At 40.7% G+C, this 15,497-nt stretch overlaps 1 protein-coding gene across 3 annotated transcripts in view; it reads right to left on the bottom strand.

Moving 5' to 3' along the window:
- Positions 1 to 621: 621 nt before the first annotated feature.
- The window catches only part of Lhfpl3 (LHFPL tetraspan subfamily member 3), a 509,869-nt gene continuing 494,993 nt past the window's right edge, over positions 622 to 15,497 (bottom strand). For all 3 annotated transcript variants that reach the window (XM_021191045.2, XM_029533698.1, XM_021191044.2), the window contains one exon: positions 622 to 2,024. Coding sequence is in view for 1 of the 3 variants with exons in the window: in XM_021191044.2 (XP_021046703.1) it covers positions 1,996 to 2,024 (29 nt within the window). In the remaining 2 variants the exon portion in view is untranslated. The remainder of the gene's footprint in view (positions 2,025 to 15,497) is intronic.

The raw sequence follows: 15,497 nt of genomic DNA, 5'->3' as shown, positions 1-15,497 counted from the left end.
TTCATAGCACTGTGGTATGCTAAATTACACTTAGAGTTTATGGCAAAAACACAAAAGCATTTGCATGTGGAGAGGAAGTACCTTTTATTTTTTGAAACATTACTGCTAATGATGTAGGACCCAGACAGAATCATAATTTACATGGATCAGAGGAGCCTAATACCTTCTGATTTTAGTGTAGATATAGAGATGCCTCCCCTTAAATAAAAGGTGAATTTTTTAAAAGTTGTGTGTAATTAAATTTAGTAAGTAGGGTATTCTGAATGCCTCAGGATAAGTACTTAAAGCAACAACCAGCCCCCAGGATGACTAGGACTACAATTACAGAGGCTAACATTCCCTTAATTTAGTGCTTTGGGAAAGCCCGAGTTTTCTTTCTGTGAACTGGGTTTTAGTTATGTGAGCACTTGAGTGTATTTGTAATGTATTTTTAGCCATTGAAAGCATTTGCTTCGTGACAACATGGCTAAAAATATGAGCACGGTCTTGTCTTACGGAAGCATAAGCGAGGGCAACCTGATTCTCAAGTTATCCTCCAGCTGATGCTCCAGTGGGATGCTGGTTTAACCTAATCCTCAGCCTGGGAGTGCAGGCATTCTAGTTGCTTTTTTTTTTTTTTTTCTGCTCAAGTATAGAACATGGGCTGGCTTGCATTGAGCCCCTTTATACTTCAACTTGCGTTTATACTCAGACAATGGAGAACAACTTTAATATCAAGTATTCTCTGTTGTTGGACTGAGGCAGGACATGTTATAAGGGCAATGGCTGGGGGAACCCTGGGAGGAAAAGATTCTTGAAGACAGCTAGTTAGTTGTAACTACTTTCAAGTACCAGCTAAACAAAAGGGAAAAAATATGAGAAATTCCAAAATCAACATTAATAAACAAAAGGTAACTTATTCCTATCAAGTTCCTTTGACATATAAGTAGTATATAGTTATTTACTTCTAAGGCTATTAAGTTTTTACTTATTTTGTTAGTACCACTTACTATCATTTAGAAGTAGATTTAATGGAATAGTTTCTTTTAACATAACAAAAAATGAGTATATGTCAGTAAAGGAAATAAAGAATGTGGATTTCTAGTAACATATAGAATGAAGAAATAGAAAACTCATATTTTAGATATCTATTTATAAAGTATATTAAATTCCTATACATATACTAGGGAGAGTTAGAAAAAGTGTTTATTTGATAGCAGCCTATATATTACATGAGAAAGCATCCAAGTGAAAATAAACTTTCTATATTGTTCAGAGCTCCTTGATGCTGTTTTGTCAATGACAGGGAAATCTATGTTGCTTGGGAACCTACGATGTCTGGATGTACTTCCTGTGATTCACAGTTTGATGGAGTCATAGCACATGGCAGAAACATTTCCTTCGCGATAAGTCGTACAAACAGATTAAACTGAACACACACTGGGTAAGAAGTTTAAAGGGCTAAGTCTCTTAATAACCATGTGGTTGTAACTAATTGCACAGTGACATGAGTGGACAGTAGCAATGAGGGACCAAGGATCAGAGGCATTCCTCAAGACGTGACACTCCATGGACCTCTTGGCTACTGGGACGGGGATAGTCTAGAACTAACTGCCCTTTTATTTCATTTAACAGCATTGAAAGATTAAAGCTTTTTTTGTTGTTGTTGTTGTTTTGTTTTCAGTTTGATTTAAAAAGGACCGCTTATAAACTTCGATACATAGGTATTTTTACATGTTAATTCTAGCACATTTGTATTCTTTCTTAAACTATTTCCTGAATATGATTTTCACGAATGTTATCTGATCTTATCTAGTGACAGTTTCCAATGAGCTGGTGTTTAATCCGCAATCATAGCTCCTCCCAGAACAATCCCGAGTCTCTGCAGTTCTAGAATCAGAAGGAGCCTGGAAGCGTAGATGTTTCACCTTTGTGTGTATTCGTCTCTGGACTCTGATCTCTCCCGTGCTGATGTACAAAGCTGTTTGTTTAGCTGTTATTGGACTTGTTTTGTGCTCATTCTAGAGAATATTGGCTTAACAGAACTGTAGAGAGAAGAGAGAGAAAGGGTTGGGGGAAGAGAAAAATGTATCATTTCTTTTGTCAGCAAGAGTTTCATGTATTAGTTATGGGACAATAATACCACAGCAGGGCCTACAACTCAATACAGGGTTTGCTTAGCATGCACAGGAATGATGACATGCCTGTCACCCTAGTACTTGGGAGGTAGAGGGAGGAGGATCAGAAATTCAAGGTCGTCTGTAGGTTCATAGGGAGCTTGAGGCCTGTCCTGGCTGCATGAGACCATACCTCAAAACTAAATATGCTTCCCATGCCAACAAATAGTTCAAAGGTGCTGTGGGTTTATTACCCAAAGACTTTGGAGCAGTCTGTCCCATTATACAGGGGCTCAGCCAGGGGCTTCAGAAATGGCAGATACCCATGTGAGTTGAGACTGTGGTTGCTTTAAAGGAGTGGGAAGATCGTAGAGCCGTCCCAAGCATCGGGATCCGGCCTGGCATAGAAGATGTCTCAACCATTTTCCTTTGCTGTTTTATTTATTTTGCATGACATTGTGACAGGTGCAAAAAAATGAGTATGTGCGAACCGTTCACAGATCCAATCGCCTTTAAATACCAACCATTTCCTTCCCAGGTTTCTCTGTATTTCTTATGCGAATACACACTTACTTAATAGAGTTGGAATCATGGCACAGATGACACTGTTTAACATTTTAAGCATTAATTAAACAGTCTATATAATTAGTACCAGACTCCAGTGGCTGTATAATATTCCATTCTACTTTCATTCTAATGGCTGTCTAATATTCCATTGTATTTTCATTCCTTTATATCCCATGCTTCATATTCCATTCTCCACTATGTCATGATTTCCAGACGTATAGGCAAATTATGATTTCATTCACCTTGGGAGGTGTTGTTGTTGAGACCGAGTCTCACTCTATAGTCCAGCCTGGTGTCAAACTTAGGATCAGTTTGCCTCAGTTTCCAGAGCTCTGGAATTTTGGACATTCACCCCACACCCAGCTGATGCAGATTTTTATTTTGTTAATATAAACAATGGGCCCTTTTGCATCTAAGAATCTTCGTTCTTTAGGACACATCAGGGAGTGTGTGGTGTCTCTAATAAATTGAAGACTATACTTGTGCTACCATAACTAGACCCTCACTTAGCCCTTTTCTTGGGATGGTCATCATGGACTCTGGTTCAAATATCTTCTATAAAGTGGGAATTTGGGTCCATGGACTAGCCAGCTGTGGTGTGGCAGGCTTGGGCCAAAAGGCCACAGGCTCCCTGGTTTTGCAGCACAGTACTTTAGGACACAAGATGAGCTTCTGGTTTCTGAGTGCTAGAAAGGCTGCTGAAAGATCGTGTTATCATCTGCGGGCTTTTCCTCCCTGACTTCTGCCACACTCAAAGCATCTCAGGCACATTATGATCTTAATGAACGTGCCTCAGCAAGACATTTTAGCTATTTTAATGTGCCCAGAACACACAGAGGATAATTGAAATATGTTCATGTTATAATGATGATTTGTCTGTAATGATACTGTGAGATGAGTCATGCTGGCAGAAATCCCACAGGAGGGAACACTGTTTCTAGGCAGTGTTAAAACTACACAAGGAATGGTAGGTCTTACACGGTGCTGTAGGGGGTCCTGAACCTTGGATGGCCTGCTGTGCTACCTTGAACAGAGCCCGGAGGTTAGGTTTGTGGGTCCAGGGTTCTGCTAAGTTTGAATGGCCCACTTTGAAAACCTTTCTATTTAAAGTTCACACAGATGAATGACCAAGGTTTCCAGTTGGATTTTGCCAAGTGCTAGCCAAGGATGGCAGAAGAGGAAACATGGGAAGCACAATATAGAAACAGGGTTTAAAAGAGGGTGCTTGGGGCTAGAAAGATGGCTCAGGAGTTAGAACACTGACTGCTCTTTCAGAGGACCAGGGTTTGATTCCCTGAACATAGATGGCAGTGGGCAACCATCTGAAACCACCTGATTCTCTCTTCTGGTCTCTATGGACACCAGGCATGCATGTGATGCCCAGACATATACACAGGCAAAAAAACCAAAACAAGACAAAAACAAAACTAAAACCCATACATATAAAATAAAATGTAGCTGGGTGGTGTACACCTTTAATCCCAGCACTAGGGAAGCAGAGGCAGGCAGATCTCTGAGTTCGAGGCCAGCCTGGTCTACAGAGTGAGTTCCCGACAGCCAGGGCTACACAGAGAAACGCTGTCTCGAACTCACCTTCTCCCCAAAAGGTAAAAAGCAGCACATGGAAGAGAGGATGGCCCACAGACGTGTTTAGGGCTCTAGTTGTGTGTGATGAAGAAGAGTGAGGTGATGACCTTGATGATCTCAGAGACATCAACCACTCTAGAGAAGCAGGCTTTTCCATGAGTCACTCGTGAATGACCATGAACCAGAGACCACTTGCCTTGCCTTTCCTCTAGCTCTAAGCTGCCCAGATTGGCTTTATGCTCATGGCATCCAATGCTGTGTGCAGGGCTAGACTGAATCTCAGCGAACCACCCTGGGAGAAATGGGTGTTGGGAAGGCGTGTGATCAGCCCCCAGAGCAGGATGCTCATTCTTAGGGGAGAAGAGAGCTAGCCACAGAGAAGCCATCACTTTGTGAAGATCCCGAGCCTTCTTGTGGGGACAGAACACCTGTGGCTAATCTCACAAGAGCTGTGCCCATCTCCCCATTCTCTGGGTCCATTTCCCAAGGCAGGATCCCGGGATCCCAGTCTGACAGGCTCTGTTCTGACTGGGACTCCTTTTTCTTGGGACACCTGTGGTTTTTACTCAGTAAAATCTCTGGACTCCTCACTATAAACTCACTATTGATCACTCAAGTTTTCTCTCCCAAATGATCTGTTTTCTTCTTCTTCTTTTCTTCCTTGATTTTGATGGATACTGGGTCTCCTCACCTAGGGTATCAATGGGGAGCTGAGGAAGGAATGGGAAAATTATGTCATGAAGCCAGTGAGCTAGGTTCCAACTGGGACAAAGCGAGTTTGGTACCTACATTTCAAATGTAAGGAATCACAGCTGGAGGGTTGGCTGTGTCAGTCAAGGGAAGGACTTCCCCACACTTGTTATATCAAGTGTTCTACTTGTCCTGATATTCTTGGTCCTGGCCCTTCTTCTCTCTGCAGGCTGCTCTTTATAAGGTTTTCTAAGGATGTTTGTCTGTGTCTGGATTGCTTAGACAATGCTATACCTGGTATTTTTTTCTTCCTACTGTATGACACCACCATGCAATGACATTTGTGGGGCATCTGATAGTTCTGTAGATCACTAGGCTGAAAATAACCAAAATATCAGTTACACTGGGGCTCAGAACATAAACATTCTCCACATCATACCAGGAATCCACTTGGCTTGGGGTGTAATATTAAAATGTTATTACCCTGGCTTACACGGCATGCACAGTGGGCCATTTCCACCTGAAAGCCAGGCAAGAGCTGGCTCTTCACACAGATTTGTGAAGGGCATAGGCAGAAGGGGTTAATGAAAGGCAAGGCTTTCCTGTCCTCTTGTGGTCATCCTCCTTCTGGCTTAAGAGTATGAGCTCTCAGGGCAGTTTGCAGAATTATGTAGAGGCTTCAGTATGGCTACACCGTTATCACTGCTGGGTAAAACATTTTGCTCTTTTCAAATTTTTTGCTAACATTTTTTTCATGCACCATGGATATTTCCCATCAGGGAGGTAATTTAATGGATGTCACATTCTCCCAGGTTTGTACAGAGCAGGGCTGAATAAATAAGTTATTCGATGCTACTTCGGATCTTTGTTCAGTCAGGTTTGCCCTTGTAACATGTCATGGGCTCTGAGTTGCCCATGATCCATTGCCAAGAGGCTCTTTGCAAGTCCTTTATGAAGCTGTCATTTGACTCACAGTTCAGGAGAGCAGCACATAGTACAATAGCCACACTGTCCAGACCACCTAAACAATACTTTGTCATATTTTCTAGGTGCTTACTGATGTTGAAAAGTCTCTTGGGTTGGTTTCTGCCAATTGTCAATGTTCAAGCTATACAAGTAGGGTCTGAAGCCCCCTCAGTCAGGACAGCTGGGAGTGTGAGCAGGGGGCAGTAACTGAGTAATGAAAGAGGCCAGGCTCTCTGGGGCAATGACCAATGACTCCCAGTTGTGAGAATGAGTAAGGGTCAGTCCCTACTGCTATTTCTTTGATTAAACACAGTTTGCCATTTTCTCCCACTCTGCTTGGAACCGTGTCCACTTCTGAGAGTGATCTGAGATTCCTTGCCTCTCCGCATGGTGGATTGCAGTCTCTCATGATTAGCAACTATCTCACAAGTTTTCTCTTTTTCCTTTAGCATCTGTCATCAAGGGCTACTCTGCTCCCATGCCCTGGCTCTAAGCCAGCCTGAGCTTTAAGCACTTGCTGAACAAATAAAGGAAAGCAAGAAGCAGAAGAATCATTTTCATCGATTAAGTCAGCAATTCTCATACTTCAGTATGCACGAGAATCACCTGGGTCTCCTGTACAACCTGCAGATTTGTCTCAGTGGATCTGGAGCAGGCTTGAGGCCTCAGAGTGCTAACAATCTCCCAGCTGAAGCTGATGTTAGTGGTCAGATACCATGCTCTAAGAAGGAAGGCATTAGACTTAACTCTGGGAGGGAGAATGAGTTATTCATCTTTGAAATCCCAACCTAGCAAAGTGCTTTATATACAACAGGTGCCCAAAATATATCTGTTGGGGTGGCACATGCCTGTAATCTTAATACTCTGGAGGTAGAGGCAAGCAGATCTCTGTGTGTGAGGCCAGCTTTGTCTACATGTGAGTTCCAGGCCAACCAAGGCCACATAGTGAGAAACTTTCTCAAAATAAAACAATGACAAGAAGAAAAAGAAGAAGAAGAAGAAGAAGAAGAAGAAGAAGAAGAAGAAGAAGAAGAAGAAGAAGAAGAAGAAGAAAGAAGAAGAAGAAAACACCAATAAAGGTATTTGACAAATGCACAGGAACCTATAACAATTTGGTAAGGAAAACCTTCAGCAATTGGTAGGTCTGAGAGACCTCCTGCTCTAGAACTTTTGGGATTATTAATTCCTTTAATTTCCTTCATATCCACTAATGATCTGAGCCAAGGTAGCAAAATGGTGGGGTGCTCTCTCATCCTAGGTCTACACAGGAAGATTTTTTTCCTATCTGTTTTTAACACTAACTTTTACCCAGTGCGTATAGATAGGCATGGAAGAAATACCTAAGAATTGAAGAAATGGGCTAAAAGTGTACCCCACCCCAGACACTCCTATGATGTATCTTTCTTTCCCAAGGCCCACCCCCCCCTATTTTTTAAATTAAAAAATGAGATCATTGTTTGTGAGGGTGTGGGGTGGTGCATGCCATGGCATGTGTGTGGAGATCAGAGGGCCACTTGTTGGGGTTGGTTCGCTTCTTTTCCATGTGAGTTCTGGGGGCTGAAAGCACAAGCTGTCAGGCTTGGGGTTAGAGCCTTTACCCACTGACCCACCCCATCAGCCTCATCTTTTTAAAAATCTTATTTTTCCCGCTCTTTTCACTGTCACTTTTTTTTTTTTTTTTGTCTCCTAGTTTTCATTGAACCTGATGTCCTGATGTCAGCAGAGGCAGAGTAGGTACTAAAATGACCTTCTGGCCGTCATGGAGACCTTCACTGGGAAGGGGAAATCTGGGTCCCAGTGGACTGTTCTGTAATGTGATGGACAATTAGATTTGGATGCTGGGCGATACATTTTCTCCTGTGACCTTTCTCACAAAGCAGCTCAGAAGAAGGGGTTAACTCAGAAAGCGCCCGTCCTCTTCTCCCCTCACCCACATCAAGGCTGTCTGTAGAATCTGTTGAAGTGAGACAACAGGGTCAGTTACTTGTCAGGCCTTCCCTTAGCACGGTGGGTGGATGTGTTGAAGATCTGTGCATCTAGCTGATGTTCACTGTCCAGTCTGACCTGAAGTTACCCCATCTTTTAGCTAGGGAGGTCAAAAGGCTCTCCCTATGATGCCCACAGGACAGGCTCAAGGCAGGGTGAGAGTGTTGAATCCCCAGCTTTCAGTGATCTAATGGGCCCCACTGTGCCTACATCACGGAGCACTAGGCAATCACTTGCTATCTTTGTAATTCCTTTGCCTGTTCTATCTGGTGGTCTAAACCATACACAAGCACATTACCATGTCTATGGCCATCTTTCAGAATTATAAATAAAAGCAAACCCAAACTGGGTGTTACACACACCGAGTCCAAATCTGAATTGGATTGTGTTCTCACAAATCCATCTCTGCTGCCATTGACTAGTCAGCCTTACACAACACCCTCTATGCTTTCTTCCTGTATGTGAATGAGGCTACTGATTTCTATCATTTCTCTACTGTCCATTCTACTCCTCTGGCCTGAGTGTTCTTGTCATGCATCTTGTCTTTCATCTTATTCTTACCCCCCTGCAAGTGTGAAGTATGACATACACACACATACACATACACACACACACACACACACACACACACACATACCCTCTGCAAGTGTGACACATACATACCCTTCTCCTGCAAGTAAGACAGAACACACTTTGGTCCTTTCCCCACACATTTTGTTTTTAATTATATCCCCTGGACAATGTAGATTGATATTTCTGAACTTGTGCATCTGGTAGTTTTATTCAGTGCCTAGCTGTTGCCACCACCTCCCTCTCTTCCTCCTCCTCCTTTTCTCTTTGGAGAAATAAAATAGAAATATAAAAACTGTAAATCCAGATTTTACATATGAGAGAGACTATGTGGTATTTGTCTTTCTAAAGTTTGGCTTATTTTGTACAACATGATTTTCAATTCTGTCCATTCTCCTGTAAGCATCAATGTTTCATTTTTCTTTACACAGGAAACAAAATCCCTTGTGCATGTAGCACATTTTCTTTATGCATTCATCTGTTGATGGACATCTAGGTTGGCTCTGTCAGGAGCCATCTCGGAGAGGCTAAGGTTAGCCGGTAACTGTCCTGGAGGCAGCCTACCCTTTTTGCATGGCCTATGGTGGGTGAACTCTGAGAGGCAAGGTCCCGGAGAGACTTCATCTCAGGATCGCTTCTTGCAGCCCATATGCCTTTTCCCATCACTATTACATAGTCTAATGTTCCCATCACTATTACATAGTCTAATGTTCCCATCACTATTACATAGTCTAATGATTTTTAGGAGTTAGCCCACCCTATTGGGCAGATTTCCTGCAGACCAACATAAACATGAATTTTCATGAATTAATGCTGCTATTATTAACTTCTGATTTGATTCAAATAATTTTAGGAAGAAAGTTTTAAGAGATGGCTTTAGTTGTTTTGCCAGAAATATATAATAAAGTTAAATCAAGAATAAAATGTGTCCACTACTCAGACTGCATAATAAGAAGTACAGTGAGCTTTCACCATTACACTAAAAAAAGAAGTAGACTTGGGACAAATTTGTGATCAAGGAAAAACATTCATTCTAGGTAAGATCCAAGGATGAAGTGTGTACTATGATAAAGCAAGGCCATGTGAAACTATTGCTTTGAACTTATAATGAGCTTATGGAATGAAACACTGCTTTGAACTTAACTATCAACATCCTTCTGTAACTCCCCTTTTGTGTAACATTTTATTTATGAGGTAATTTTCTAAAGAACTTTTGTCTAAGAAAGTATAAAAAGTCCAGAGAAAAGGAATAAAGTGATGGATTGGGGGACTTTGCCCTATCCATCCAAATATATGTGTGTGGCATTTGAGGTTCAGTCCAATCCACCAAATGTATATCTGTCTGTCTGTCTGTCTGTCTCTCTCTCTGTATGTATGTATGTAAGTATGTATGAACACTTATGGGGTTGATGAGAAAGGTGGTCAGGCTCGAACAGAATATGTGTGTGTGTGTGTGTGTGTGTGTGTGTGTGTGTGTGTGCATGAATGCATGCATGTCTGTGTGTATTGCCTATGTAAAAGATTTTCTTTCTTTTCTTCTCTTTTCTTTCTGGTTCACGAAGAGTTAACAAGTCCAAGCCTCTTGCCTGGCCAGCCAGAGGTCCTTAAGCAACAGAGATACAAAGTAAGAAACCAGCAGATTTTTGTTTGTTTGTTTGTTTTTTGCTTTTTGTTTTTGGTAGTTTTAATGACTTCTACTTTCTTCTGAGTTTTATAATGGGTTACATTTTAAAAAAAGATTTATTAATTTTTTTTATGTGTATGAGTACATTGTAGCTGTCTTCAGACACACCAGAAGAGGCCATCAGATCCCATTACAGATGGTTGTGAGCCGCCATGAGGTTGCTGGGAATTGAACTGAGGATCTTTGGAAGAGTAGCCAGCTCTTAACAGCTGAGCCATCTCTCCAGCCCAACTAGTGCTTATTAAAGTACAAATAGTAGGAGAGCTACAGGGGAGGAAGCCAGCACTTAGCAGCACAGAACAGTAAGCGAGAGTTAAGTTTCCAGAGGCCATGAGCTTCTGGACCCCAGAAGAGAGAGTTACAAGGCCATAGATCACTAGTCTTTGACCTTTGTTCAACTCTGTGGCCGACCTTGGTACTTATGATGCTGGAGAGGTTCCCAGCGTGGCTTCATTTTGGAACTGTTGGGTAGTGTAGCAATGAACATTGGAGTATCTCTGTTGTGTGTTGTTGTCTTAGAGTCCTGTGGGTATAAGTCCAGGAGTGGAACAGCTGTACAATATGGAAATTCTATTCTTAGTTTTTGTTGTTGTTGTGGAAGCTTTCCTTGATTTCCATAGTGTCTGCTCAGTTTACATTCTCATAGGTAGTATAGAAATATTCCCTCTCTTCTACATCTTAACTAGTATCTGTGGTTTCTTTTTTATGATTGTCATTCTGACAAGAATGTGATGGAACTAAAACTCAGTTTTAATTTGTTTTCCCCTAAAGAATGCTTATCTTTACTTAGCCCAGAATACAATAGGAAAGTTATGATTAAAAAAAAATAAAAAAACTCTAGAATTAGTGCTATTAAAAATCAGATGTGATAATCCAGCCCACAACTCCAGCATAACTCTGTTTTACTGCAACCCATGCTACACTAGAGACCCCAGAGACCAAGCAGGTACTCAGAACTCCAGAGGACACACAGGTGCTGGAGTGCCAGAGGCAATGTTGGCACTCAAAACTCCAGAGGTCACATTGGCCCCAAACACCCCAGTGGAGACAACCTATTGGACCTGAAGACTCACTCATCATGAGAACCCCAGGCCACTCAGGCTAGAAGACCAGAGGGGAAACAGAAACAAAGGGAAAAAAATCCATCTAACAAACTCAGAAATCAGCATCTAAACCTATAATAACTCTAAATCCAGATGACTAGAGGCTAGTATAAGAACACTATCAACAAATATGGTAATATGTCACCACCAGAGAACAGCTATTCTACTGCAGTATGTCCTGGATATTTCAGCACAGCTGAAGCACAAGAAAATGATCTTAAATCCAATCTTATAAAGATAATAGAGGCCTTTAAAGAGGAAACAAATAAATCCCTTAAAGAAATCCAGGAAAATACAAACGAATAGATGGAGGAAATGAATGAAACTGTTTAAGACCTGAAAATAAAAATAGAAGCAAAAAAGAGAACACAAATGGAGGGAATCTTGGTGATGGAAACCCTAGGTAAGTCACCAAGAACTACAGAAGCATCACCAACAAAGATTAAGAGATAAAGAGAGAATCTCAGACATGGAAGATCTGACAGAAGAGATTGATACATCAGTCAAAGATGTTAAATCTAAAACTTCCTAACACAAAAATGCAGGATATCTGGGACACTATGAAAAGACCAAGCCTAAGAATGATAGAAATAGAAGAATGAGAAGATTCTGGTTCAAAGGCCCAGAAAATATTCTCAACAATGTTGTACAAGAAATTTTTCCTAACCTAAATAAAGAGGTGCATATAAGCATAGAAGAAGCATACAGAACACCAAAAAAATTGGACTGGAAAAGAAAGTCCTCCCTGCTACATAATAATCAAAACACTAACTGTGCAGAAGGAAGAAAAAAAATGTCAAAAGCTGCAAGCAGAGAAGGCCAAGTAACATATAAAGCAGATCTATTAGAACTATACCTGAGTTCTTATTAAAGACTTTAAAAACTAGAAGGGCCTGGACAGATGTCTTGCATACTCTAAGAGATCACAGCTACCAGCCCAAACTGCTGTACTCAGCAAAAGTTTCAATCACCATAGATGAAGAAAACAAGATATTCCACAACAAAACCAAATGGAAATAATATTTATCTACAAATACAGCGCTACAAAAGAGACTAGAAGGAAAAATCCAACCAAAGGAGGTTAACTACATCCAGGAAAACACAGTAAATAAATAATTACACACTGGCACAAACAAAAGAAGGGAAATTCCCACACCCACCCCACACACACACCACCACCATTAATATAAAGTAACAGGAATTGACAATTGATCATAAATATCTCTCAACATTAATGGACTCAATCCCCCAATAAAAAGACACGGGCTAATAGAATGGATGTGAAAACAGGATCCATCATTCTGCTGTGTATAAAAACACACATCAACATCAAAGATACTATCTCAGAGTAAAGGGCTGAAAAAACAATTTTTTTTCAAGCAAAGGAACCCAAGAAGCAAGCTGGTGTAGCCATTCTAGTATATATAAAAATAGGCTTCAGACCAAAATAAATAAAAAAATATGAGGAAGAACACTTCATACTCATCAATGGAAAAATCCACCAAGATGACATTTCAATTCTGAACATTTGTGCTCCAAATACAAGGGTACCCACATTCATCAAAGAAACATAACTAAAACTTAAACCACACATCACACCCCACACATTAATTAATAGTGGAAGACTTCAAAACCCCACTCTCACCAGTGGATAGGTCATCCAGACAGAAACTAAACAGAAAAATAATGGAACTAACAGATGCAATGACTCAAATGGACCTAACAGATATCCACAGAACACTTCACCCAAACACAAAAGAATATACCTTTCTCTCAGCACCTCATGGAATAATATTGACTATATATTCGGTCACAAAGCAAACCTTGACAGATACCAGGAAATTGAAATAAGCACCTGTATCTTATCAGATCACTTTGGATTAAAGCTGGACTTCAACAACAGAAACAGTAGAAAGCCTACACACTCAGGGAAACTGAACAACTCTCTACTCAATGGCCACTGGGTAAAGGAAAAAATAAAGAAATGAAAGACTTCTAGAATTCAATGAAAATGAAAACACAGCATACCCAAACTTGAGGAACACAATAAAAGCAGTGCTAGTATGAAAGTTAGTACTACGTGCCTTCATAAAGAAATGAGAGAGATCTCTTGCTAGCAATGTAGCAACAAACAGGAAAGCCGCAGAACAGAAAGAACACGCTCAAGTGGAGTAGACATAGTCAAACTCCAGACTGAAATCGATAAATTAGAAACAGAGAGAACAAGACAAAAAATTCAAAGAAACAAAGAGGTGGTTCTTTGAGAAGAGAGATAATATCCAAATTAATAAAATCAGAGATGAAAAAGGGGCCATAACAACATACATGGAGGAAATCCAAAGAATCATTAGGTCATACTTCAAAAACCAGTACACCACAAAATTGGAAAACCTAAAAGAAACGAACGAGTTTCTCAATAGATAGTACTTACCAGAGTTAAATCAAGATCAGATAAACAATTTAAATAGACCTATAGCCCCCAAGGAAACAGAAGCAGTCATTAAATGTCTCCCAAACAAATAAAGCCCAAGGGCATATGATTTTAGTGAAGAATTCTACCAGACTTTTAAAGAAGAGCTAGTACCAATACTCCTCAAATTATTTCACAAAATAGAAACATAAGGAACATTGCCAAATTCATTTCTCAACTTGTTTATCATTTGTATAGGAGGACTACTGATTCTTTTTTAGTCAATTTTGTATCTGGCTACTTTACTGACTATTTTTTATCAGCTGTAAAAGTTCCCTAGTAGAATTTTTGGGGTTGCTTATGTATACTTTCATATCATCTGTGGATATATACATTTAATAATAAGACAATTAGTAAAAGAAACCTCATGTAACTGAAAAGCTTTTGTAAGGCAAAGAACATTGTCAAAGGACAAAATGGTAGCCTACAGATATCCACCAGGGAAAAGATCTCTACCACTCCATATTTGACAAAGGGCTGATATCCAAAATATATAAAGAACTCAAGAAACTAGACATCAGTGAACCCATAATTCATTTAAAAAATGGGGTACAGACTTAAACAGAGAATTCTCAACAGAGGACTCTGAAATGACTGAGTACTTAAAGATCTGTTGTGCATCATCATCATCATCATCATCATCATCATCAACATCAGGGAAATGCAAATCAAAATGACACTGAGATCACATCTCACAAAGGCAAAGATCAAAACCACAAGGTGCAGCTCATGCTGGTGAGGAACAAGGGAAACACTCCTCCACTGCTGGTGGGATTGCATACTGTACAGCCACTATGGAAAGGAATGTGAAAGTTCCCCAGAGAGGTGGGGATGAATCTACCTCAAGGCCCAGCTATACCACTCCAGGGCATATACCCAATGTATACTCTATCCTACTACAAGGACAGTGCTCAACTTTGTTCATAGAAGCTTTATTCAAAATGTCAGAAACTGGAAACAACCTAGATGTCCCTTAACCAAAAACCGGATTAAAAAAATGTGGTATATTTATACAGTGGAATGTTACTCAGTTAAAAACTATGACATTATTAAACTTGCAGGCAAATGGATGAAAGTAGAAAAGATCATCCAGAGTGAGGTAAGCCAGACCCAGACACACAAATGTAATATGTACTCATAAGTGGCTATTAGCTGTAAAGTAAAGAATAACCATGCTACAATTCACAGACCCAGAGAAGCTAAGTAGAAGGAGGGCTCAAGAGGGGATGCATGAATCTCACTGTGAAGGGGAAATAGAATAGACATCGTTGGTGGACTGAGGGAGGTGCTGGGGGGTGGGAACAGGAGGGATTGTGTGTGAGGAAGATGGAGAGAGAATATTGGGAGAGACAACTAGAATTGGGAGGCATCTCTGGGATAAACTAGAAATCCAGGTCAATGGAAACTCCCAGGAATCTATGAAGGTGACAGCAATGGGGTCTGAACAGGCTACGTCCTGTAACCAGGCAAGACTTCCAGTGGAGGGATTGGGCCACCAAGCCACCCACAAAACCTTCGATGTACAATTTGTGCCTACAAGATGTGCTAGGATAAAGGTAGCACAGAATTTATGGGCGTAGCCAACTAATAAATGTTCCAGCTTGAGACCCATGCCATGAAAGGGAGCTCAGTCTGGACACTTTCTGGACAGCCAGGAATCAGACTGGATAGTCCAGAGACCTAGAATAGAGGAAGAAGAAGAAGAAGAAGAAGAAGAAGAAGAAGAAGAAGAAGAAGAAGAAGAAGAAGAAGAAGAAGAAGAAGAGGAGGAGGAGGAG

The sequence above is a fragment of the Mus pahari genome, chromosome 2, assembly GCF_900095145.1.
Source record: "Mus pahari chromosome 2, PAHARI_EIJ_v1.1, whole genome shotgun sequence".
Lineage (NCBI taxonomy): Eukaryota > Metazoa > Chordata > Mammalia > Rodentia > Muridae > Mus > Mus pahari.
This window is presented reverse-complemented; position numbering and strand designations above follow the sequence as displayed.